The 24602-nt window shown below is 50.2% G+C and overlaps 1 protein-coding gene across 1 annotated transcript; it reads right to left on the reverse strand.

Moving 5' to 3' along the window:
* Positions 1-2373: 2373 nt before the first annotated feature.
* On the reverse strand, positions 2374-6466 carry LOC120662337 (receptor kinase-like protein Xa21). The gene is made up of 3 exons (XM_039941505.1): positions 6411-6466; positions 3065-6006; positions 2374-2968 (listed from the first exon to the last, which is right to left on the reverse strand). The coding sequence occupies exons 1-3, from the start codon at positions 6464-6466 to the stop codon at positions 2538-2540; spliced, it is 3429 nt and encodes a 1142-aa protein (XP_039797439.1). The 3' UTR covers positions 2374-2537.
* Positions 6467-24602: the final 18136 nt, after the last annotated feature.

Raw genomic sequence — 24602 nt, forward strand, 5'->3', positions numbered from 1 at the left:
AGGGGGAAGTGGACTAGAGGGAGGTAGAATACTGGGGTTCACTACTCTATGAAAGTGCGGCCGGATCAAGAGTTGTACATGACCGAGTACGCGGCTATACGTATAGTTTTCACCCTGCAGGGGTTGTACACCTGTACCCACTCGGGCTGCAAGCCGGGAGCTAACCGGTTGAGACACAGCCCACAACCATGACTCCCTAACCATGACAGTACCATCCTGCATTCCCGGGGTGGGATACATTCGCCGCAACGAATGTTCCGGGGCTGTGGATCTCTAGCCTGGCCATGGCTTCGAGAATCTCGGAGACTGGAGTCGGAGAACCTGACCGGGCCTATGCACCCCGACTTGGGCGTGCGCGGTCTACCATCTCCTGGAGACTAGGGTCGGAACACCCGATCAGGCCCGATGCACCCCGAATTCCCATGGGCGTGCTCGGCCTACCCTCTCGTTAAACACAGCCACAGTCTGGTACAGCACAGCTAGAAATGGCTGGAACCCCTGCCCATATGGGAGTAAGTGGTGTGCACGTTTGACATAGTTCCGTCACCAGGGGCACTATCTCGAACTATATTGCCGGGGCAAGCATCATCTCGCGCAGTCCTCCGCAAAGGTCCGCCAAAGACACCCATAATAGGTATCGCCTCTCCTTGGGCAACCACACAAGTACACCCCTCCTCATCCCGCACCTGCCACAGGTGCTCCTTAGGATGTGCCCACCACACATCCCCGGCCAGTCACTTGCCCCCGCTAAAAGCCCTATCTCTGGCTCCTCACAAAGTGGATCTCATGCATGCCAAGACTATCATATCATGGAATCCCATACCCCAACACTCTCATAGTAGCCAAAGCATCCAAGAATCAATCAAGGTATAGGGATGCAAGGAATACGGTATAAGTAGGCCATGCAGGCTTATCTCACAAACACAAGTATAGCAATAGCAATTCTAGCAAGCAATGCCTAATAGGAATTCAAGTCATAGATGGGCGTGAACCTGGTAGCTCTTCGTAGTCTTCCGAGGTCCTCGGGGTCTTCTCGTAGTCCAGGACGTCCTCCTGGGTCTTCTGGGCGTCCGGGGCGTCGATCTTCTTTCAACAGTAGGACCTATTCGTAATTACGAATTATTATAGGGGCCAAAGTGCAAGAATGTGAAAAACTACTCAAATAAGATCCAACTCATAACAAAACCTACTCTAACGTGTAGATCATGATTTTAGAAGAATTATGAAACTGGTTTCATAATTTTCGGAGCTCCGGTTGATTTATTATCAATTTTTTATGCTTAAAACAATTTCTAGAATTAAATAAAGGTTTTCGGAGTATCTTGCGTGAGTTTGTAGTCAGGAGTGAAGCTAGATCAGAGAAGACCCTAGTGCCCGACTTCATCATTTCTACATTGGACTCAAAATTTCCAAGCAAAGCTTTAAGAAACAACACTGCAATTTGATTTGGACCCTAGTGCCTATGCACCAAGTTAAATGAACGTGGCTTCGCCCCTGTTTGTGTTGACGCCTTTTTGGGCCAACACACGATCGCGCTAGATCTTGCAGTACGCAGCGACGCTCCTTGTAGTGCCGCAGTACCAACCGGTCAGACCGGTATGGTTGACCGGTCAGACCAGTCTCGCCGGGGTAGCCCGACGAGGATCCAACGAACGCCCGCCCGGGAGGGACCCCGTCGGGGCAGCCGCACCTTGGGATGCCCTAGGCTCGGCAGGCCAGCTAGGGCGCCCCCTCACACCATGGAGACGAGAGAAGAATAGCACATAGGGTTGGAAAAGATTAGGGCAAAGAGAAAGGTAAAAAAGATAAAAGTGTTTGATAGATCGATTGGATAAACCTCAATCGGCCGTGGCCCTTTATATTCATAGGGAGGGGAGGTCTTACCCCATCAGGAGTCTAATTGTATATAAATCCCGCATCAAAATACAACTCTAAACTCGGACTGTGCAGTTTGTACCGGTCTGACGGGTCCAACCCGGTGTCAAGTCTTCCAGAGGCCATAACTCTCTCATCCGAACTCCAGATTAGGCGTTCTACATATGCAATTCGATCGTCTCGACGAGAGCTACGCAATGGTGAAGTCTAATTTGCATTTTGGCAAAGTCACCTTGACCGGTCAGACCGGTTTGTGCATACCGGTCTGACCGGTCTGCACAGTCTGCCAATTTTAGTCGTCAACAGTTTGTAGTAGGGGTTACAACGGTTGAGAGAGGGAGCCGGGTCCTAAGTCTCTTGTGTGAAGTGAAATCGTTCGCTAAGGGTCCGTGGATGGTGTGTTCTTGCTCTCGATTCCTCTCCCCGCGTCAGGGGCCTTAATGCATATAAATCAACATATTGCTGCTAGTTTGACAAAGCAAAAGCCCTCGTGGGTGATTGATGTAGGAATACATGCATCTATATACAGTAACTTAATGCTAGTTTGACAAAGCAAAAGCCTTGTAGTTTATATGCTTGCAATGACAGTTGGTGGTAAAACAGCTCTTGTAATGTCACCGAATTGGTAGTAAAAAACAGAGCAAAGTCGATAGGGTATTCTTTCATCCACCTTGATGTCCTTCGATCTCCAATGCGCTTACTCCTCGATCGGGCTGGGAGATGTAACCCTTCCTAATCTTCTTCAGCCTGTTCACCACTTCGTTCATTGGGATCCTTCTGTCAGGTGACTCGTCGGAGCACAACAAGCCCACCTCCACTGCTGACGCCAGGCAGCTGCCCAATGTGTTAGGGGCGCCAGCAGTGGAACATGTGCCAACATCACCGAAGCCGTCCTCTTTCCCCTCTTGCAGCATGACAGGGTCGATAACGTCAACAAGCCGAGACGGGAACGCATCGTTAACCCACTGCCTTAGGCTCAGCTCTCCGCTGAATGCCGGGTCCGTAGGCCTCTTCCCTGTGAAGGCCTCGAGTAGCATGATTCCGTAACTGAAGACATCACTCTTTCGAGATGCTTTTCCTATAGACCCATACTCTGAGTACAAGAGAAAAAGAAAAGTGATGATTTGTATTAGTCAGATGTTGTACACCAATCGTACATATGAAAGTATGCATTGCTACAATAATGTACCTGGAGCCATGTAGCCGATTGTCCCAGGCATGCTAGCTGATATGACAAAGGAGGTACCATCCCCTAGCAACAGCTTTGCAATGCCAAAATCCGCGAGATGCGCGGTGTACTCCTCGTCAAGTAGGACATTACTTGGTTTCAAGTCGCAGTGTAGAATAACATCAGAGTGATGGTAATGTAGGTATTCCAATGCCATTGCCACATCCAACATTATGTCTAACCTCTTGATAAACCCCAAATGCAGCCTGCCTTCTGAATGTAGAAGAGACTCCAGGCTCCCCTTATGCATGTACTCAAGCACCAGGGCTTTGAAGTCCAGATTGGAGCAGGTGCTCAATATCCGTACCAAGTTGCGGTGTCGAGCCATGCGCAATGCTTGGCACTCGATGTCGAAGCTCTTGGACGCTTGCTCAGATTCCATGTTAAGGACTTTAATTGCAACAATTAAGCCATCACTCAATTGGGCCTTGAAAACCTTCCCAAAGCTCCCAACACCAATGAGATTGTCATCGCTGAAATTTCTAGTAGCTCGAATGATCTCATGGTACGATACAAACATGTGGTCAATAATATCAGCTCTTGGGGGCTGAATGGATCCTGTCTTTGCTGCCTTAAATTTTTCTCTGAAGATTAGTGACAAGATAATGATGGCAATAACCAACGCCGCGATACTAGGAAGAATATATTTCAAACTATGGAGTTTTGCTGAGTGAGAGCTTCTCGCGCATGGTGGGAACCCTAGGCGCGGTAGACCACAAAGAGGTTCATTTCCCACTAAAGAGTAAGGAGGAATGTTTGAGAAAATTCCGCCCGTCGGTATCTGACCTTCGAGATTATTGAAAGAAAGGTTCAAGTTCGTAAGGTACATGAGACTGGCCAAGGAATTTGGAATAGTTCCAGAAAGCGAATTGTTAGACAAATCTAATGTAACTATGCTAGTTAACTTGCCAAGTGAGTCTGGTATGGAATCCTGAAACATGTTATGAGAAAGGTTAATGAAGGTTACTGCTTGGAGTTGACCTAGAGACAAAGGAATGGGCCCTGACAGATGATTTGTTGATAGATCCATCTGGACTAATGCTCGCACGCTCCCGATGTTGGGCGGTAGCATGCCACTCAGGGAGTTATGTGACAAGTTAAGCTCGATAAGGTTTTCAAGGTGCCACAAGCTATTGGGTATGAAAGAAGATAGGTTGTTTTGGTATAAGGTCAAGCTTTGTAGATTGCTGAGATTGCCAACTGCGTCAGGTACCTGTCCGATGAATTTGTTAGCTCCCAAATGCAATTCAACCAGACTTGTCATCATGCCAACTTCAATCGGGATCGGCCCTACCATTAGATTATTATAGAGGTTGAGGATCTGGAGATTCGCCATCAGCATGATTTGTGGGGGAATAGTTTGGCTTAGTTGGTTGCTGTAGAGAGAAATTGCAATGAGGCCACTTAAATTTGCCATCACAGGTGGCAAGCTACCGGAGATTTGATTCTCATGCGCGTAGAAAGCTTGCAAATTGTTTGAAAAATTCCCAACGTTGTCGGGGATACTACCTGTGAAAGAGTTCATTGATATGTACAGATTTCGAAGAGCCCTACAGCTAGAAAGAGCGTCTAAGAAATCAAGCTCTCCTCCAAGGTTGTTTCCTTCAACATTGAGAAACCCAAGAACTCCGAGTTGACCGAATGTTGAAGGCACGGTGCCATCCAATTGGTTGTGAGCCAAATCCAACTGAGCGACCATGGTCAAGTTGCCAAGTGAAGCGGGAATGGAACCGGTTAGTCGGTTCGCTGCAAGATTTAGCCATGAGAGCTGCTTTAGCTGTCCTAGATCTGTTGGGATCTCTCCAACTAAATTCGATTCGACGAGATCGAGTTGACTAAGTTGAGTAAGATTGTGCAGCCCAGTGGGGATTGACCCAGCAAGGTTATTCCCACCCAAAGAAACATAAGTAAGTTGGGACAGTGTTGGCAACCATGCTGGGATGACATCATCAAAGACGTTATAGGACAATGAAAGTATCCGGAGGAATCGGCATGCCGCGAGACCAGACGGGATTCTTCCCCCGAAGTCATTTCGGGAAAGGGTCAATACTTGCAACATGGGTAGATTGAAGCTTTCATTGCCAGGGATTGGCCCCGTGAGATTGTTGTTCTTTACTAGGGCCATCACCCGAAGCACGGAGTTGTTGAAGATGGCCGGCGGCACAGGACCAGACAGCTGGTTGTCTTGCAGGGCCAGGATTTTGAGCCCAGACAAAGAGCCGACACTCGCCGGTATGGGACCCGAGAGGCTGTTGTTCCCCAGGTTGAGCGAGCTCAGCAATGGCGTGTTGTTGAACATGCTAGCAGGTATCGGCCCGCTCAATTGGTTTGTGTCAAGGCGGATGTACATGAGGTTGCGCAAGTTTTGCAGCTCCAGAGGGATTTCACCGGTTAGCTTGTTGTGATACAGATCAAGGATCTGAAGGCTCGTGAGGTTGCCGATGGCGCCCGGAATGGAACCTGACAGGCTGTTCTGGTTGAGAACGAGGTACTGGAGGCGGCGCAGGCGGCCGAGGGCCGGCGGGATCGGCCCCGTGAGGCTGGCGTTGGTGAGGTTGAGGACGGAGAGGAAGGAGAGGTTACCGATGCTGGGCGCAACCTGCCCCTGGAGCGCCATGTCGGGCAGCGCCACGGACATGACGCGGCCCGGGTGGCGCCGGCTGCCGCATGACACGCCGACCCAGTCGCACACGGCCGCGCTGCCGCTCCAGTTGTGGCGGAGCACGCCGAGTGGATCGGAGAGCGCGGCCTTGAAGGCGAGCAGCGCCGCAAGGTCGGTGCCGTTGCCCGGCTGTCTCGCCTCCGAGGTATCGTGCCCGGGCGCCGCCGCAGCGAGCGCGAGCAGCGCAGCTGCCACTAGGGTGCTGGCGAGCAGGTAGGGCTGGGCACTTTTAAACCGTAAACTGAAAACCGAACCGAACCGAGCCGAACCGAACCGAAGTTTCGGTTTTTCGGTTGTTCGGTTCGGTTTTCGGTTTTTATTTCTGCACAGATCGGTGTTCGGTGGCGGTGTCGGTTTTCAGCATGCATAGAACCGAAATCCCGAACCACCGAAGTCGTACCAGGCGCAGAGGCTGCTAGTTCCTTCCGTGACTTCTGTGACTCCGTCCCACTTCCAGACCTCAAGCACTAAGCCCACAGCCCACCCTCGGCCCATCAAACTCTAACCAAACCCTAATGTTATTGCCTTGTATCTAGCCACACATCGCAGCCGGCGGCTGCAATCGCTCTAATTCCCCAATCGCTCTTGCTCAGATTGACGCATCGCAGCACAAGCTAGTGGCCGGCGGCCGACGACAGCCTAAACCCAGCAGCACATCTGCAGTCCACGACGATGGACGACAAGGTGGCGAGCAGCTCCATGCCTCAGTCCACCCCAGCGGCTAGCGCCTCCTCCAAACCACGCCGGCGGCCAGCCCTTGGCCTGGCCTGGCCAGCATCTGAGCTTTGTGCCGGCGTAGGCACGAGCAAGACGCCGGCTTCTAGGGCTGCAATCCTGCGACTCCTGCAAGGACGAGAGGATTCCGTGGATCTTCGCCTTGGAGGCCGACGTTGATGCGCGAAGGAAGGTGTTGCTCGTGCGGCACCGCAACAAGCTAGCAGCGGCAAGGTGCCTTGTTTGATTAATTAATTTGTTGTGCCTGTGTTGATTGTATCACGACATTCAAAACAACAAAAACTACTTGTTTTCAAGGATCTTGGTGTGCTAAACTACCGTGTGCCTCCATTTTAATTTGACGCAAAGAAGTTCGGTGTTGTTCGGTAAAAACCGAACTCCGAACCGAAAAACCGATAACCAAAGTTGTCGGTTTTCAGTTTTGCTAAACACCGATCGGCTCTCAGTTTCTAAACACCGAAGTTTTCTAACACCGAACAAACCGAACCGAATACACCGAACAAACCGATTGCCCACCCCTACGAGCAGGTGTCTGGGAGGCATGGCCGTGCAGTGTTCTGAATAATTCAGACGTACGCGTGCCCTGGTTAGGTGCGCGCCTGCACCCTCGGTCCATCTCGATTTATATAATACTCCTTCCATTTTAAATTATATAAATTGTTCTAATCTTTTTTAGTCAAACCATTTGACCAGAAATATAGGAATAATAAAAAAGATTTATGATATCAAATAGAAATGCTATGAAAATATAATTAACGTAAAATGAAATGATACTTATTTAGTATCGTAAATTTATTATTTTATTTATATAAATTTGATCAATCTTGATATGCTTAAAGTTAAAATATCTTATAATTCGAGACGGAGTGGTACGCACGAGCTGTGAAACGGTGAAGACACGGTGCTTGCTGCATCAGTTCGTCAACGGTGATATGGACCGGCCGATAAAGCTTCAGCACAGCATATGCTGCTGATTCAATTCGTACGTGTAGCTGGCCGGTCACGGACTGACTAATGCACACTGCCATGACTCGGGAAGAGCTGTGACAATGTTTCTTCTGTCCGTCTAGCACGTCCTACACAGGAGACTTTAACTAGAGCAATGACTAAAAACTGGCTGTCCATTTCATCAGTGTCGTCGAGTGGAACCAATTTGGCTTCACGACCTAGCAGACGCGGTCGTCCCCCAGCTACCGTGGAATTCCGCGTCCTTCCAGGACTTTCAACATCAAGTTTAAGCCATCAATGGGCTCATTGCCGGCCGAGCACCAGCGGGCAGAGCACGCACGGCCTATTTTCCCCCAGGTTTTTAGTACTCGCCAAAGTCGAGACGGTTCTTCCAGAGAGCATAGAAAAAGAGAACGATGCTGTGCAGATGGAAAAGGAGAAGAAAGAACGGAACCCGGCTTCTTCGTATGAAAAATGACAAAATAGCCTAAAACTCGGCAGTGTCTTACAACATAATCAAAGCGTTCAAGCAAGACCAAGTGCATGCAAAGTGCGCCTAAAAAACTAATGTCCTAAACCAAATATGTAGTTGTGCAATAAGGTTTCTCCTATAATACATCTTTTTTAAAAAATATTTTTACTTCTGGCAACGTGGCAACATATCAGGTGCAAACCAACATTTTTATGGAGCCGCACAAACTTCTAATCTAGGCAACAGGATCAACATCCAAGGGGATGCACAGGGGCCGTGTGAGGTGGATTTGCAAAAGCGTGATTAGAGGAGAGCGGTTAAGTGTAAAATTGCACATTCCTCCATGCCTCTTAGATGTTGATCCTGTGATCCAGATTAGAAGTTTGTACGGTTGCACAAAAAGGTTAGTTTGCACCTGATACATTGCCTTTACTTCTTATTGACGCAAACATGAGGCTTGCTTGGTTTGCCGGACAAATACTAGAATAATCTAGCACTGTCAAGAGCAACAAATTTTTGCTGTGTTCGCTTGGCTGTGGCTGATGGCTGGTGCTGATTTGTTATGAGAGAACAGTACTGCTGACTGGCTGGTGGCTGGCGCTGATGTAGTATGAGAGAATAGTACTGCTGGCTGGTTGGCTGATAAGCCAAGCAAACACAGCAAATGTAGCTAAGGCTCTTTCCCATGGCTTAGAGCTAGCAACAACTCTTATCATGTAAATAGAGAGGAGAATAAATTGTCTTAAATACTGTATAGTGAGAGAGAAGTGTATCGAGAAGCATTCGAGACTATTTCTGCACTACTCTTTCTGTCCCTTTTTATGTGTAGTTTGGGTAGCATGCTCCCATCACAAGTACGGTTCCCAAGCAATACATAAAAAGGACGGAAGGAGCACTCAGCAGTTCCTTCATTTTGGAGTCTCTTCATTTTGGTCATGTCCATCCACCAAAAAATGATTTCCGCTAGCTGTAAACTAGGCAATTGGATAAGGGGTTGTTGGATATGTGTCGAATATGTGTACAGTTTGGTTACGATTGGAGTTGAGTTGTAAGTTTGGTAGGTTAGGGATAGAATTTGGGTCGTACTTTGTATCTCTAGGGCCCATAAATATGAGGGCACTACCGTGTAACTGTGAGACGACTTGGCGGCTGGTATGGGCGGCGGCGTTGCCGCGGTGGTGACCGGATGCCGGTGTAGCTGCTATTTATGGGGAGTAGCGCCCGTAGTCATCCCCCGAGGATGTAGGCGCATCGCCGAACCTCGTTAAAAAACATCATGCCTCGGTGTCGTTCTCGTTTGTGTGTTCTTGTGGTTTGGTTTTGTGTTCTTAGGGTTATCGCTTCCGCGCAATTCTTCTAACAGGGGCGAAGTTACTTGAGCCTCGCTAGGCAGCAAAAACAATTTTCGCTTTAGGCTATCCGCATTCGTCGTCATCTATTTCCATCCCCTAAAAAATTTTTTTGTCTGAACATCAAAATTCTCTCCTCTATACTCAGTTTTCGTGCACCCGTCATCCTCTATATCTCCTACTCTATACCAATTACTAGTAGCGGAACCTACTTGTCAGATTTTTATCCTTCCCACACCCCCACACGGACGCCCCTCCCCCCTCTCTCTCTCCAGCTTGATGCGCCCCCTTTCCTCCCTCGCTGGCGCTTCCCTTCCTCCCTCGCCAGCGGCGGTCACATGGCACGATGATGGCGGGCGCACGGGGCGGCGGCGGGCGCGCGGCCCTCGATCATCGAGCTCCGGCCATGGCGGCGGCCGCACGGCCCTTGAACGCTTCACCAGCATTTGCTCCGCCCAGCCCACGCTCCGCCTCGAGTGCGCCGGCCGCCTCCCACCTCGAGCTCCGCTGAGCGGAGCAGATGGTGGGACCGGCCAGATCCGGCGGCCTCGAGCTCGGGCCATGGCGGCGGTAGCCGGATCTGGCAGTCTCGAGCTCGGGCCAGGGCAGTAGCGAAGGCCCGTGAAGGTCCAACGTCGGCGGACGGGGCGGCCATGGCAGTGGTTCTCTCCAGTAGGTCGGTGGCCGGCTCCCGGCGGCGGCGTCCGCGGAGGTCCAGCGGCGGCGGACTGGGCACCTCATCTCCTCCACCTCCAAGGCCGGAGCGCGGCCCTCTCCCTCCCCTCCACGTGGCGACGACACCCGTGGCGGCTACAGCCTCGAGGGCCCGCGGCTTCTCTCTGCCGGCTCCTCCGACGGGGCTGGGGTTGACCGGCGATAGTGGCTCCTCCTCCTCCTGTTCCGAGCCACGTCGCGAAGTCGGGGTGCTTAAGACCAGGCGGCGATATTATGTCGTCTGTATAACATGGGGATTAGCAGATGGGAGGAGGAACGCACCTCCTATGGCGGCCTCGAGTGCACCTCCCAGGCGGGCGGGCAGCCTGATCTCGGAGCTGCCCGGCTGGCGCCGCACGCGCGCGTGGCGGTTAGCAGCGCGTCTCGGATCTCGACGCGGCACCTACCGCCCGGCCGGAGCAGCGAGAGTAGCGGAGGCGCAGGCTCGGGGCTGGTGCGGCGAGACCAGTGGTGGACGTCGTTCAAGCGCCAGAGCGTGGCCGCAAGCCCCTCCCCTTCCGCCTCTCTATAGCTCCGTGGCCTCAGCGCCGATGAGCACGGGCAGCACGGCACCGACGAGCACGGGCGCGGCTGGGGCAGGTCTAGCGCCTCGCCGAGCTCGAGCCGAGGACAACCCATGGGTTGGGCGCGCCCGCTGCTGGCCGCGATGCTCGCCATGGTGGCAGGGTTCGAGGAGCTTGTCAACCTGCGCCTCGGCGGCGAGTACTCGCCCACAGAGGTGGAGCGCCTCGGCCTGTCCCGCCACCAGCACCCGGCACTCGGCTAAGCTGTAAGTGCATCTTGGCCCTAATGGGTTTTGGTGAGTTGATTGACAACATGATTAAAGGTCTAACGATTTTTTTGAAGTTGTCATGAGCAGAAATCTACTTACAAATCAATTGTTGTTATTAGCTCATGTAATAAAGAATTAAACAAAAGGCAAATATTGTTGAATATCAAGCATTTTGTGAAGAGAAAAAAGAAACAAGTGTTCATGCAATGACAACAAGTGGTTTCTATATATGGCTTGGCATAAATTGAGAAGTGTTTGATTGAAAGAATGATTGCAAAACAAGACATGTGTATGAGCTTATTTCTTATTCAAGTCATTGATGCTTGGTGAAAGCTTGAGATATGAAATATTACTTATGAGATCAAGTTCAAGCAATCAAAGAGAAAGTTCAATGGAATTCATCGTTGATGTGCAAAGCTTAACTCAATGTGGCAAGAGTAAGTGGTGAAGAAACCAACCGAGATGACTAGTGCGAGGGACTAAGCAACCTTTGGTGAAGCGACGGCTTACCTTGTGCGAATTGCTAGGGTGAAGTTGCTAGTGTCCGTGGGGTTGTCGAAGTATCATATCTAAGCCTTGTTGGGTGAAGCAATGCAATGCATCAAATATATTATGGAGTGACTTGGATTCAAGGACATATTTTTCTAAGAGATGGAATTCCTAAGCCACTAGCTCAAGTATGGATTTGCTCAAGAAAAGAAGATACAATGTTGAAATCCCAAGGTTGACAAAGTCAATGTATGGCAAGACTGAAGTAATTCAAGGCTCTAGTGATTGAATTGTGTTTTATATTTAATCTTGAGTATAGATATACTGTACTATCAAGAGGGATGCAACATTGATTATTTGATTCGGTCAAAAGTGCTCATAGGTCACCCAAGTGAGGATCCTGAGAGAGAGCCTCTGAGAAATAACTTAGTCCTTCTTGGATGATCAAGTCTTGACTTGGTGGACCAAGTGGTATCTTCTAAGAGTGGTTCAGGGTTCACTGGCTCTGATCGGTCTGCCGGTCAGGGGGACCGGTCTGACCGGTCAGGGGAGTAACGGTTAGTTTCAGACCAGACCGGTCTGCACTGACAGTCTCAATGGCTAGTTTTTGAGTAGTGGGTATTTATACCCCTTGGCCCTCTCTTGCGAGGGCTGCTGATTCCTTGGCTATTTCTGAGCTTCTTAAGACATTTTCTTGACCAGCTAGCTCTCCCCAATAATCTTTGTGAGTAGTGCTAAATAGATTGCATATCCATTGATTGAGTTGAGTGAAACGACCCGGGTTTTCGAAAAAAAACCCGAATCCCTGTATCGTTGTGATAGTCCCTGGATCAGTAGCTATCACATACAGAACTCATTTCAGGCAGTAAATCAGTTCATACTCACTTAAAATAGGTTCAAACATGGATTTAATTATTACAATATCCAGAGGATTTGTAGTACGCAACTTTTATTACAAGCCCATTGGGCTAAACTGGAACAAACAGAAAACGGTTGCGGTAGCTGGTCTTCAGGCCATCCTTCAACTCGAACTTCATCTCCACAGGTAGCACTTGAGCATAGCATGGGCTTCTAAGCTTCAATCGTACCATTCGTTGTTGTTGGCATCGAACTCCTGATCGGACCCTGCATCTTGCCAAACTATCCCCAAGGACGGGATAGGTTTACGTCACCATCCGTATGCAAGCTTTAAGTGGATGCAAAAGTATAAAAAGTAACCAAAGGATAGGCTAGGGTTTCCTATGCATGCATATACATATATATATCCATAATCATGTCTCTCACCCATCCCAGGTCGGTGCAGGAATCTCCCTCTCCCTGCACCTTATCTGACTCCACAGGGGGAAGTGGACTAGAGGGAGGTAGAATACTGGGGTTCACTACTCTATGAAAGTGCAGCCTGATCAAGAGTTGTACATGACCGAGTACGCGGCTATACATATAGTTTTCACCCTGCAAGGGTTGTACACCTGTACCCACTCGGGCTGCAAGCCGGGAGCTAACCGGCTGAGACACAGCCCACAACCATGACTCCCTAACCATGACAGTACCATCCTGCATTCTCGGGGTGGGATACATTCGCCACAACGAATGTTCTGGGGCTGTGGATCTCTAGCCTGGCCATGGCTTCGAGAATCTCGGAGACTGGGGTCAGAGAACCCGATCGGGCCTACGCACCCCGACTTGGGCGTGCGCGGTCTACCCTCTCCTGGAGACTAGGGTCGGAACACCCGACCGGGCCCGACGCACCCTGAATTCCCATGGGCGTGCTCGGCCTACCCTCTCGTTAAACACAGCCACAGTCTGGTACAGCACAGCTAGAAATGGCTGGAACCCCTGCCCATACAGGGGTAAGTGGTGTGCACGTTTGACATAGTTCCGTCACCAGGGGCACTATCTCGAACTATATTGCCGGGGCAAGCATTATCTCGCGCAGTCCTCCGCAAAGGTCCGCCAAAGGCACCCATAATAGGTATCGCCTCTCCTTGGGCAACCACACAGGTACACCCCTCCTCATCCAGCACCCGCCACAGGTGCTCCTTAGGATGTGCCCACCACACATCCCCGGCCAGTCGCTTGCCCCCGCTAAAAGCCCTATCTCTGGCTCCTCACAAAGTGGATCTCATGCATGCCAAGACTATCATATCATGGAATCCCATACCCCAACACTCTCATAGTAGCCAAAGCATCCAAGAATCAATCAAGATATAGGGATGCAAGGAATACTGTATAAGTAGGCCATGCAGGCTTATCTCACACACACAAGTATAGCAATAGAAATTCTAGCAAGCAATGCCTAATAGGAATTCAAGTCATAGATGGGCGTGAACCTGGCAGCTCTTCGTAGTCTTCCGAGGTCCTCGGGGTCTTCTCGTAGTCCAGGACGTCCTCCTGGGTCTTCTGGGCGTCCGGGGCGTCGATCTTCTTTCAACAGCAGGACCTATTCGTAATTACGAATTACTATAGGGGCCAAAGTGCAAGAATGCACAAGACTACTCAAATAAGATCCAACTCATAACAAAACCTACTCTAATGTGTAGATCATGATTTTAGAATAATTATGAAACCGGTTTCATAATTTTCGGAGCTCCGGTTGATTTATTATCAATTTTTGATGCTTAAAACAATTTCTAGAATTAAATAAAGGTTTTCGGAAAAAGAAAAACACATAGAAAAACACGTGGCAGCACCGAGGAGTGCCACGTGTCCTGCTGACGTCAGCACGGGGTCCGCCAAATGCTGACGTCATCATGGCCTTTGATGACGTCAGCGTTGACGCGGTCAACGTTGACCAAGTCAAATGGTCAACTGGGTCCACGTCCAGGTGGGGCCCACATGTCAGCGGCACTAAGTCAGTGACCAGTGGGTCCCGCATGTCAGGTCTGGTTAAAAGAAAAAGAAAAAGGGCAAGCGGGTGTAAACGGGCTCAAAGAGATTGGGCCGGCTTGGTGGCCCATCAGGTTTGGCTTGGTGGCTCAGGAGAACGGCCGGCTCGGGACTCGGCTTGGCGGGCTGGCTCGGGCTGCGGCTCAGAAGGGCGGCTCGCGGACTGGGCCGACGGGGCACGGGCGGCCCATCACCTCTTCTCCTCCTCTTCTTTTCTTCGCGGGCGGTTTTTTGGGCCGATGGGGCACAGGCGGCCCATTTCTCCTCCCCTCTCATCTTCTTTTCACTGACGAGCTGGGCCCGCATGGCAGTGCGTCCTTCTCCTCTTCTTGCTTCTCTCGCCTCCTCTGACGGACTTGGCAGGGGCGCGCGGTCAAGGATGGGGACTGTGCGGTGGCGAGGTGAAGGCGAGGCGCGGCCATGGCGGAGCTAGGGTCGCGGCGGCGGCCACGACGGCGCGTGCAGGGGGTAGCTTCTAAGCATGGGAACGACGGCGAGCCCGGGCAGGTCAAGGCGGCGGCCGACAGAGGCATGGTGCAGGGCCTAGCTTGGTTCTGGTGCTTGTGGCACCGGGGCTTGGGTCCGTGTGGCGGAAAGGCGGCGGGACAATGGCGTTACTAGCGGCGGCAGCTCGATCTCCAGGCTGCGGCGGCGGCGGTACAAGCTCCCTTCTCCATTGGTTCAGTCAGGGTGAGTCCGTGGCGAGGTCATGCGGCCACGGCGGGATCAAGGGCAACGGCGCTACAAAGTAGGACCAAGGCAGAACAAAGCAGAGCAAGGCCGCGAGGCGCGGCGGCGGGTCCGACGACAAAGCCAAGGGTCTCGCGGGGCGAGGCAGAAGCTTGGCGCCGAGGCGAGGTGAAGGCCCAGCCTCGGGCCTGTGCATGCGAGCGCGATGTGGGGTGCACCCAAAGCGAAGTCCATGGCGGTCCGTGCGCTCGCGTCGTGGTCGGGGTGTGTGCCCCTAGGGTGTTCGACGGAAAGCCCGTACGGGGTGGTCACATCGCGAACGCGACATCGCGACCGTGGACGCGTCTACCTAGGTCAAAGCAAGGCGGAGGTTGGCGTGCACGTGTGGGCTCTCGGCTCTGGCAGAGACCGCGGCACAACGGCAGAGCAACGTATGCGTGTGGATACTTGGAAAGCCAAGGCCACGGCGGCGGGCTAGAGGTACAACAGTGGCGGAACTCGCCGTGGCGTGCCAAAGGCAATGCCCCAGGCTTGCTCGGGATTGGGCCGCGCGCGTATGTGCGGGCACCTGGTTCCCAGGGCCGCGACATGGCCCTGCCGAGCGAGCTCGGCACGGCGGCGCGGGGGTAACGCGACGGCGTTCTGCGGGTAGACGGCGGCGCAGGCGACGGGCTCTGGCAACAAACAAGGGACGGGGCCTACGGCTCATCTACGGGAGGCTCATCGGCGGTACAAGGCTCATGCCGGGCAGCACGAGGGTGGCGAGGATAGGCGGCGACACCTACCGAAGGTCTCGAGGGCGACAGACTTGAAGCGGTGTCAAGGTGCGGCCGTGGCGAGTCAAAGCCGTGCAGGCAGAGGAGCAGCGGCGTTGGAGTCGAACGGGGCGCTGGCTTGCCGGCGACATCGCAGGTCCTTCCCTCCGGGTGCGGTGGCGGCATCTTGCTCCGGCGGTGACGCTCCTCCTCGCGGCGGCGAGCCCCTTTTGGCGCCCCTCCTCTCCTTCTTCTTCTCCTTCCCTCTCTCCTCTGTTCTTGGCTCCTCTCCCCTTTCTTGCTGTGCCGGCGGTGGAAAGGAAAAGCACCCGAGAGCTCTAGGATTCATGGGAGGCCGATTGGGGTTTTATAGGTGGGCGCTCGTGCTTGGCTTGGTCCTCACGGCGGCACGGACGCCGAGGATCGCCCCGCGGGTGGCGGTTGGCGGACGGGGCTACGTGGCGCGCATCAAGGGCATCTCCGATCTGGGCTCGGGGTCTCGGTCAACTGGGAGGGCAGGCACGGGCGTCAGCGCGGGCAGTTGAGGCCAACATGGAATGCGGGTGGTTAGCCTCCACTGTCGCGACGCAGAAAAAGGCGAGGTCGAGTGGTAGGCGGCGGCGTCCGCGCGGAGGAGAAGAACAGGGGAGCGTCCGCGTGCAGCCGGCAAGCGGGGCCAGGGTGTCGGCATCAGAAGGTAAGGGGTGAGGCGGCCAGTGCTGGACTATGCGCGGAGCTGGGCCGTGGCAAAGCAGGCCGATGGGGCGGAGCGGGCTGCTCGGCGCGTCCGCGCGCGTGGGCGCGCGCGTGCGCGGCTCTGGGCCGCAGATCGGCCGGCGGGTTCGCGGTTTGGGCCGAAGCTAGAAGGCAGGCCGGGTGTGGTGTAACGGGCCAGGCAAGGTTAGCAAGCCGGGTGATCGGGCTGCTCAGGCTGGCGGGTTGGGCTGCGATGGTGCTATCGGGCGGACGCGTGGTGCTGGGCTGGGGCGCTCGGTTTGGGCTGGTGCGGGTTAACGAGTTGGGCAGGAAGTTAGCAGGCTGGGTTAAGGAAGTTAGATGGGCTTGTTAGGATTAGATAGCTGGGCTGGTTAGCTATGTGTTAGCTGGGTTAGAGGCTTTAGGCCTGTTAGCATTTGAGTTAATATTAATTGGCTCAAATTAATTTGTACTCCACTCAATTCAATCAGACAAGCTCAAAATAATTTCGATAAAATCCAACAAACAATTTTAAACAAGGTAGATTTGAGAAGAGCCAAATAACTCCAATTATTTCACACTAGCGATATAGTCCTTATCTTAATTTGGTTTTAAATTCTAGGAATTTGAGATAGAAGAGAAGACATTCTTAAATTATTCTAGCTATTAACACATTCACACAAAAAGTTTTTGAAAACTCGCATTTTTAGAGTATATAACATTCCGTAATTTTTACGGGATGTTACATTGAGAGATTGAGTTTGTGTGAGCAAAGTGACCATTGTGAGAGCTGCATTTTGAGCAGCTGAGAGCATCCATAGCTTGAGCGCTCTTGGTTCCGTCAAAGTTTCAATTTGTATTTGTTACTCTTGGAGGTGAGCCTCCTAGACGGCTAGGCATCGCCGGCTAGCTCCCTTGGTGGAAAGGATCGCGACATTGTGGTGAGCAGCGGTAAGTCTATGCGGGCGTAATCTTGCCCCCTTGGTGAAAAGGATCAAGATAGTGGAAAGGAGGAGTGGTTAGAAAAGACCCAATTCAAAGGGATTGAGTTGAAAGAGACTCACGCCCAACAAGTTCCTCAACGGAGACGTAGGATTCACTTTGGTGAATCTGAACTTCGAGAAATAAATCCTTGTGTCTCCTTTGTGGTTTGTCTCTCTACTCATTTCTCTAGTTTTACTTTTAGCTTCTGCTTCTATCTACTTGGTTGTGTTGTTTGTATGTGCAGGGACTTGAAATATATTTGATATCACATGCAGAGGCACTACACCAAGTTACAATTGTGCTAGAGTTAAAAGACGGGAGAAACTCTAATTGTGTGCAGGTTCTGCACAGGACCGGTCTGACCGGTTACTCCAACCGGTATGACCGGTTGCTTGTTAATTTCTGCGTCTAAGTCTTAGATCGGTCTGACCGGTCTGTCTGACCGGTCAGTGTGCTGACATTTGCTTTTAAGTGCTGATTTGTGCAGAAATTTAAGAACACCTATTCACCCCCTTTAGGCGACATCCAAAAGATCCTTTCACAAGTGGCGGCCCAAGATGAGCCAGATCATGCGCGCTCTCGAGAGCGACGCGTCTCTGGATGACCTGCACCAGGACGGCGTCAAGCCGGGGTAGACCATGCTCTTCTCCACCAATGGCGGCGGCGGTCCCAGAACATGTCCCGCTTCTAGCAGCTGGCCTTCGATAGCGGTGACTACGACGACTACTCCTCAGACTACAGCACCGACTCCTGCACCGCCCGCCCGCCATGCAGGCTCGCCTCGCGTCGGCTGGGAGAGGAGCAGCGCACGTCGCAGCGGCGGTCCCTGGCGTGGCGGGCAAGCACGGTGAGAAGGTGAAGCGTCCCCTCATAAGAGAAGACTTAAATGTGATACCAACATCAGTCCCAGGAGGCTGATGACACATTTATTATATCAGATGGTTCATCACCGTACAACTCTACGCGGTAATGGGCAGTGAAGCACCACTATCGCGAGGATTACAACTAAAACCCACACAACTACATTAACTACGAAGAGGGGGTCATTAGTGTCTTGCGCCATAAGGAACTTCCTACGAGTGACCCTATCCACAGGCAAGGCTGGGTGCAGGACGGTACCCTACTCGACGTCTTCGGGAACGTAGTCTGGATCTCCCTCTGAAAAAAATTAAGAATGGGGTTAGTACAAACGTACTCAGCAAGTCCAAGCACACCCACGGAGGGGGTATATAATGCACAGGGTAAATCAAGGATAAGGCTAGGGTTTAATTTGCGGAAAGCAATATTTTATGCAGGGGTTCATTTGAAAGAAAGGTTTTTCAAAGCAAGTTTTTCTTGCACCGAGTAACACGTAGTGTTGACCCACACAGGATCCAAGTTTTAAGCTGCTACCGGACTCCTCATCCGCCGTAGCACACGGCACAACTGCCGGACACTTTTCCCAAAATAACTCACGCCAACCCATCCCTTCACAGAATAAACACTAGTTGTGTGACCACACCGTAACTCGCCCAGTACCGTGGGCACGGCTATTCGAATAGATTTCAATTCTGCAGAAGTGTGCAACTTTACCCACAAGCGGGGTACCGCAACTCAATCACCTTAGTGTCGGTGGAGATCCCAACAAAGCCATTACCCACCTTAGCTAGACCTGACTAGCCATCACGGGATCCACCAAGGGGTCATTGACCTATCACAGAGGTTTTAACCGGGGCATAAGTCACACAGAGCTAATCCCTTCTCCTTGATCACCTGTTGCTCTCAGCTCTCCTGATGGCTATCAGACTAACTAGTGGGGTTTATGCTAAGCCGTTGCCCATTCAACAGTCGAGTGGTTTGCATGATAGTGGAGTTAGGTGAGATGACACACCAACTCGATCCTTAATTGTGACAAGATGGATATCTCCCTTCCTTGCTCTGCCACACAGGCACGAGCACACCCATCGGCAAGTCACACAGAAATGCCATCCATCCCGTCTAAATTCATCTTTCGAAATTCCACTTTTCTCCCTTCCCCCCCCACACACATTTTCTTTATAAAACAAATTGTATTGTGTATGAGGTCCTAAGCGTTCTAGCGGTGATTAACGTCCAAACAACACATTCAGACATTAATCTAGGTGGTCAAGGAATGGTTATAACAAATCAAGGGGTGGCTATCCAACCGTGTTTTCAGCAGGCAAAATATATGCAATTTTCTAAAACAGGACAATAGGTTGTGTTTATAAAAACTAGGACAAAAGCATGCATCAAAGGATGGGATTGAACTTGCTGTCTTCAAATCCTTCCAGGGTTTCCTGATCGAAGTGCTGTCCTTCGGGCTCGGGGTCGCAGAACTGGTCCTTGTTTGCTTGCTCACAGTACTGCTCGTCAACGGGCTCTCCTTCGTTCACACCGTGATCTACGACGTATACAAAAAAGCACACAATAAAGAAAAGAAATAAAAGCTTTATCGTTGAGCTCGAATCGGAAACAATTAAGATATGGAGATAGAAGTAATATTTTTGGGCGGTTTCCTAATGACATGGCCAACACTATGTTATGAGAGGCGTGGCAAAGTTTCAGGTTGATCTGAGATTGTTTGGCGCATGAAATGATATGTTATATAAAGGTTCAGGGGTGAAATAAGGAGTCAGGGACCTGTTTGTAATTATTTCTGAGAAGGTAGGGGCTCGATTGGTATTTTAAAAATTACCCGGGTTATTTTGAAAGAGGTCAGGGGTTTGATTAGAAGTATATTTACATAAGGGAAGGATTTATTTTGAAATATAAAAAAGGCAAGGTTTATTTTGCAAATAAGCCATAGAGTGGAAGGGTTCTTATTTGAATGGGAACAAAGGCAGGGGGTATGGGCATATTTGTCGTGTCTTCTTCCTTCCCCCCGCTGAGAAACAGGGGAGGGGATGGCGCACGCCGGTGGCGGCCTGGGCCGGCGGCTTGGGGCGCGAGGGTGTGGCGGAACCACCCAAAACTACTGGGCCCGGGTGCACTGATCTTTGTTGCTAAGCATCTCTGACCCAAATTGGCACTCACCGGTAGTTCCTCGAGTGAAGCCTCGATTAAAGCCACGCTATTCCAGGATCAGCAGACAACACTCACACGAAGGTGAGCCCAGAGATTACAACACAGAATATTTCTTACATCTCAGAGTGATTGCAGTGGAAAGAAAAATTTATTACAAACCAGGTTCAGAATAGTAAAGTACTACAGAGTTCCATCTACTCAAATTATTCAAGTCTCATTGTTCAGCGGAAGCATTAAAAGATAACTAGCGAAATAACATGACGCATCGATAAAGCCCGTACGAAAGCGTCACTCAGCGGGAGGGTGGTCAGCACCAGCTGAAGGGCCATCCCACTCAACAGACCAACCCGGAGGCAAGGTACACGGCCAAGTAAGACTCGCGAACAGATCCTCGAAGTTAGTACCTGAAAAACAGTGCCATAAGCAAGGCTAAGTATACTAATACTCAGCAAGACTGACCCGTCACCGGATATAACATAATCCGATAACTAGACATGCAAGGCTTTTTGGTTGGTGGGGTTGTTTTGCCAAAAACGCCACTAAGAGTTGATCCTTATTTTCAGATTTTATTTAGCCATCTTCCAGTTGGATTAACCATTCTAAGTTTGCATCTATCTCTATACAAACATGGTAGAGCAACCATTTAATCAACCAGCAGTATTATCATCATCATGTTCCACTTGTTACTCTGTGTGACCGAAAACATTAGGCAATCTCATGCCGTGAGAGGCGGACGATTCTTAATCGAATTTCAACCTAGACAGGGGAACCTAGACCACACGCATGGGGATCGACTTCTCTCCCGCCCACGCTACTTTTCCCCTTTCTTTCCAGTCCGTGGATCCGGAACACCCTCCCCGACTACAGAGCCCGACGTCTCTGCACCTGTACGTCGCGACAAAAATATAAATCCTACTTCTACCAGGAGGGTGCGAGATCGTTCCACTCGCTGGTCCAATCAGGTACTTAAGCTTACCGATTACCATATTTCTTGGTATGTGGCTAGTACTTTCAAACGCTTAACGAAATGAGCCACACACCGCGACCTTAGCCAATTTGTCTACACCAGCGGGGTATCACAACTACACAACCCCGCCCGTTGTCCTTATATTTCAGCAGGAATTAAAGTCAGTCAAATTCCTATTTGCTCGCGAGAGGCAGGAAACCCCTCGACTTTTACCGTACCTAATTAGCATGGCAACTAGTCGATAAAAAGATCCGGTATCAAACATAGGTACCTAGGGATCATGCATCTAAGGTTTTCGATCAACGCCTAGAAAACTTAAATGCAGAAAGAAACTATTACAACACATTATAATAGCTAAATGAATAATAACTCGGAAAATAAGGCATAATGCACCGGGGCTTGCCTTCTTGGGCACTGTCAGGCAGAAAAGCCTCTGGGGCTTGGCCCAGGTCTTGAGACAAGTTAGCACAGTTCAAATTGACCTCCTAATCCACACGAGAGTCCGCGGGCACCAATTCGTAGTCACCGTCCGCGAGATTAACCGTTTCTATATGCAATGCAAGATTATGAGTTATTCATGGATAACGATTTCTTTCCTTCACGATAAAGTTGTAGTTCAACAAAAGTTAATTTAGTGATAATTTCAACATTTCATTTCATGGGCAGTCATTTATAGAGTAGTAAACACAACTATTTTTCTTCATGAATGAGTGGGGGTTTGGTTTTCATTTTCAATATTAAAGCATAGCATGCTTTCATTATTTCATAACATCAACTCTACTCCTGAGCTAGTGATGAAAAACTAAAGTAACACAGATCCAAACTTAAGCATTTATGGTATAAATTTCAGCATCTAACCATAAAGCAATTAACCATAACTATTCATGTAAGTAGTTTACTCTAGTTGCTTCACCTTTTTGCACAGAACGTTTGACATGGGTTCTGGTGCTACAATTTTTACGGAAGAGGTGACAAAAAGAACAAAATTAGCAATCTATTAACTAAGATTAAATCTACAGAGAGTTACACTAGGGATATGGTTCTCAAATTTTTACCAGAGCTTAGTCATGAGATAAACATACTCCAGAAAAATTATCAAGCTTTATATCCACCAGATAAATTAGTTATGCAATTAACTTAACATGAGTTAGCATAAATTTCTCACAGTGCATTTAACCAGTACTGCATGTGAACTTTTTATTACAGACAGAACATACTCTAAACAAGAACATGTCCAAAAATCATGATCAGATATGTTGTAGTTTACTCAGAACAAAAATGATAAATCTAACCATGAGATACGAAGCATGATTATTAACTAAAGCTAAACTCATTTACTGCAGCTCAAAAATTTTAAACAGTACCACAGAAATAAAGTGAGACTTCATAAATAAATATAGATTTTTCTGAGCATAAGAAATATATATGATGAATTAAGTTGATTAAAGAAGCATAAAACATGGTATATAGCAAATGAACTCTAATAAATCTGAAATTTAAGGATTAACGAGGTTTCAGTTACACATGCATGTAGTAAAAATTACATAGCAAGTTCATGCATATATTTTGGTTGGGTGCCATATTTTTACTGTGAACTTAATATTCCATCAGTGATAACATATTCAAAAATCAAGGTTATTTGTTGAGTGGAACTTCCTGAACATGCATAGGGCGATTTTCTTATTCTTTTTCCCAGATTAAAATTGGTAGAGTTTCTGGAGATGTGACTGTTACAAAACTTGTAGATATTATTACAAGGATTCCATATCCATTGAGTTTGCATTTTTAAGATTTTTCTACGATTTGTTCTGCATTTTAGAAGTTCACTGATATACATTGGAATTCTTGCAAACACACCCTTGAACGAAAAAACAAATTACAACCGGGCCCTTCGCCGGCCTTCTCCGCCGCTGCAGCTCACGGGTGGTGTTCTGCTAGGCAGGGCTTACCGGGGCTGCAACGGGGAGGCACGTGGGAGAGAGAAGATCGAGGAACACCTACCCTTGTAGCCGTTCGGGTGGAGGAAGGTCGGAAACGAGCTCACCGGCGCTAATGGCGGAGAAGATGTTCGGGTCACCGGCGTTGTAGGCGAAGGAGGGCTCGGGGTAGGGGAACGTGGCGTGCACAAGCACCGCGAGAGCGTGAGGATGCTCTTGGGGTAGCTGTCGTGCTCGGTCTTCCTCTGGGCTGGCCGGTCCGCGGTGAGCCCGAGCTCGCCGGCGGCGGCGCAGAAGGGGAACGGCGTCGGGAAAGGGTTTGGGTTCGATTCCGCACGTGTGGAGCTCAACTGGAAGGTGGAGAAGCTTCTGGGGTAGTTGGATGGAGCAATGCAGGGCTGTGGTGGCCGGTCTGCGCGAGCTAGATCTCGCCGGCCATGGCGGACGGCGGGAGGAGGAAGAAGGAGGAGAAGCCGCGCGACGGCGGGGCTCTGGGGGTACTTATAGGCCAAAGAGCACCTGGGCGAGGGGAGTGGCGTCTGGGGAAGGCGGGTTTGGTCCGGGGCACACGACGGTGAGCGGGTGGAGCGAGCAGGCGGCGAGCTGCATGGCGGGGCGGCGTGGCGGCTCGGGAGAGCGTCTGGGACGCGTGTGAGCGTGGGGAGGTGCCAAGGGGCGGGCCAGGTGGCGTTGGAGGGGTTCCCCGGGTCCATTTGGCCGCGGACGCGCCGTGGACGAGGTCCACTGGCGGCGTACGGCGGGCGGCGGGCGAAACAGAGCAAGCCGAGAGGAGAGACATGGAGGTGAGGGCATATCTGCGATTTCTAAAAGTTCAGGGACCTCTCGATAAACTAAAAATATCTCCTACTTAGAGGGCTCAAATGAAAAAGTGTTGAATATCAATTTTGCATAACTTTTCAAGATCTACAACTTTTGTGTTATGCAAATTTTCATTTGAAACTCACTTTTTGAACTATTTATAAAATTTCAAACTTGCACAAAAGAGCTTTGGTTTTATTCAGTTTTTGATTTGTTTTTGGCTGAAGTTCAATTGAGCACATGTCAATTGAAGTACCTCTCATGAGCCAACTAAAATTTTGTGCACATTTTTGAATTGAAATTTGAGTAGCTTTTCTCTCCTTTTTCTTTCTCCTTTAATTTCTTTTGTATACTTTGACTTTTATTTGACCCCTTCTCCTTGAATTAATTTCCCAAATTTTTCTTTTAAGTTTAAATAGGGTACAGTGATCTGTATTTAAGTGTACTGACACCTGAGGTGTCACAGAGGGCGGCTCCGGAGTGAGGGAAAAGAGAGAGGGAGGAGAGAGGACCCGATCCCCGGCCGTGGCTTGGGCCGGGGTGGTCCGAGGCGGCCCGGCCACGAGAGCGGGCGGCGGT

This window comes from Panicum virgatum, chromosome 2N, assembly GCF_016808335.1.
Source record: "Panicum virgatum strain AP13 chromosome 2N, P.virgatum_v5, whole genome shotgun sequence".
In the NCBI taxonomy this organism is placed as follows: Eukaryota; Viridiplantae; Streptophyta; class Magnoliopsida; order Poales; family Poaceae; genus Panicum; species Panicum virgatum.

Bases quoted from the DNA above. Each gene is read 5' to 3' on its own strand.
- LOC120662337 (XM_039941505.1), bottom strand. From the start codon at position 6,466: ATGGAGCTGCTCGCCACCTTGTCGTCCATCGTCGTGGACTGCAGATGT. The intron at 6,007-6,410 runs GTTTAGGCTGTC...TTCGGTTTTCAG, and splicing joins GACTGCAGATGTGCTGCTGG to TTTACGGTTTAAAAGTGCCC. The intron at 2,969-3,064 runs GTACATTATTGT...TCTTGTACTCAG, and splicing joins AATCGGCTACATGGCTCCAG to AGTATGGGTCTATAGGAAAA.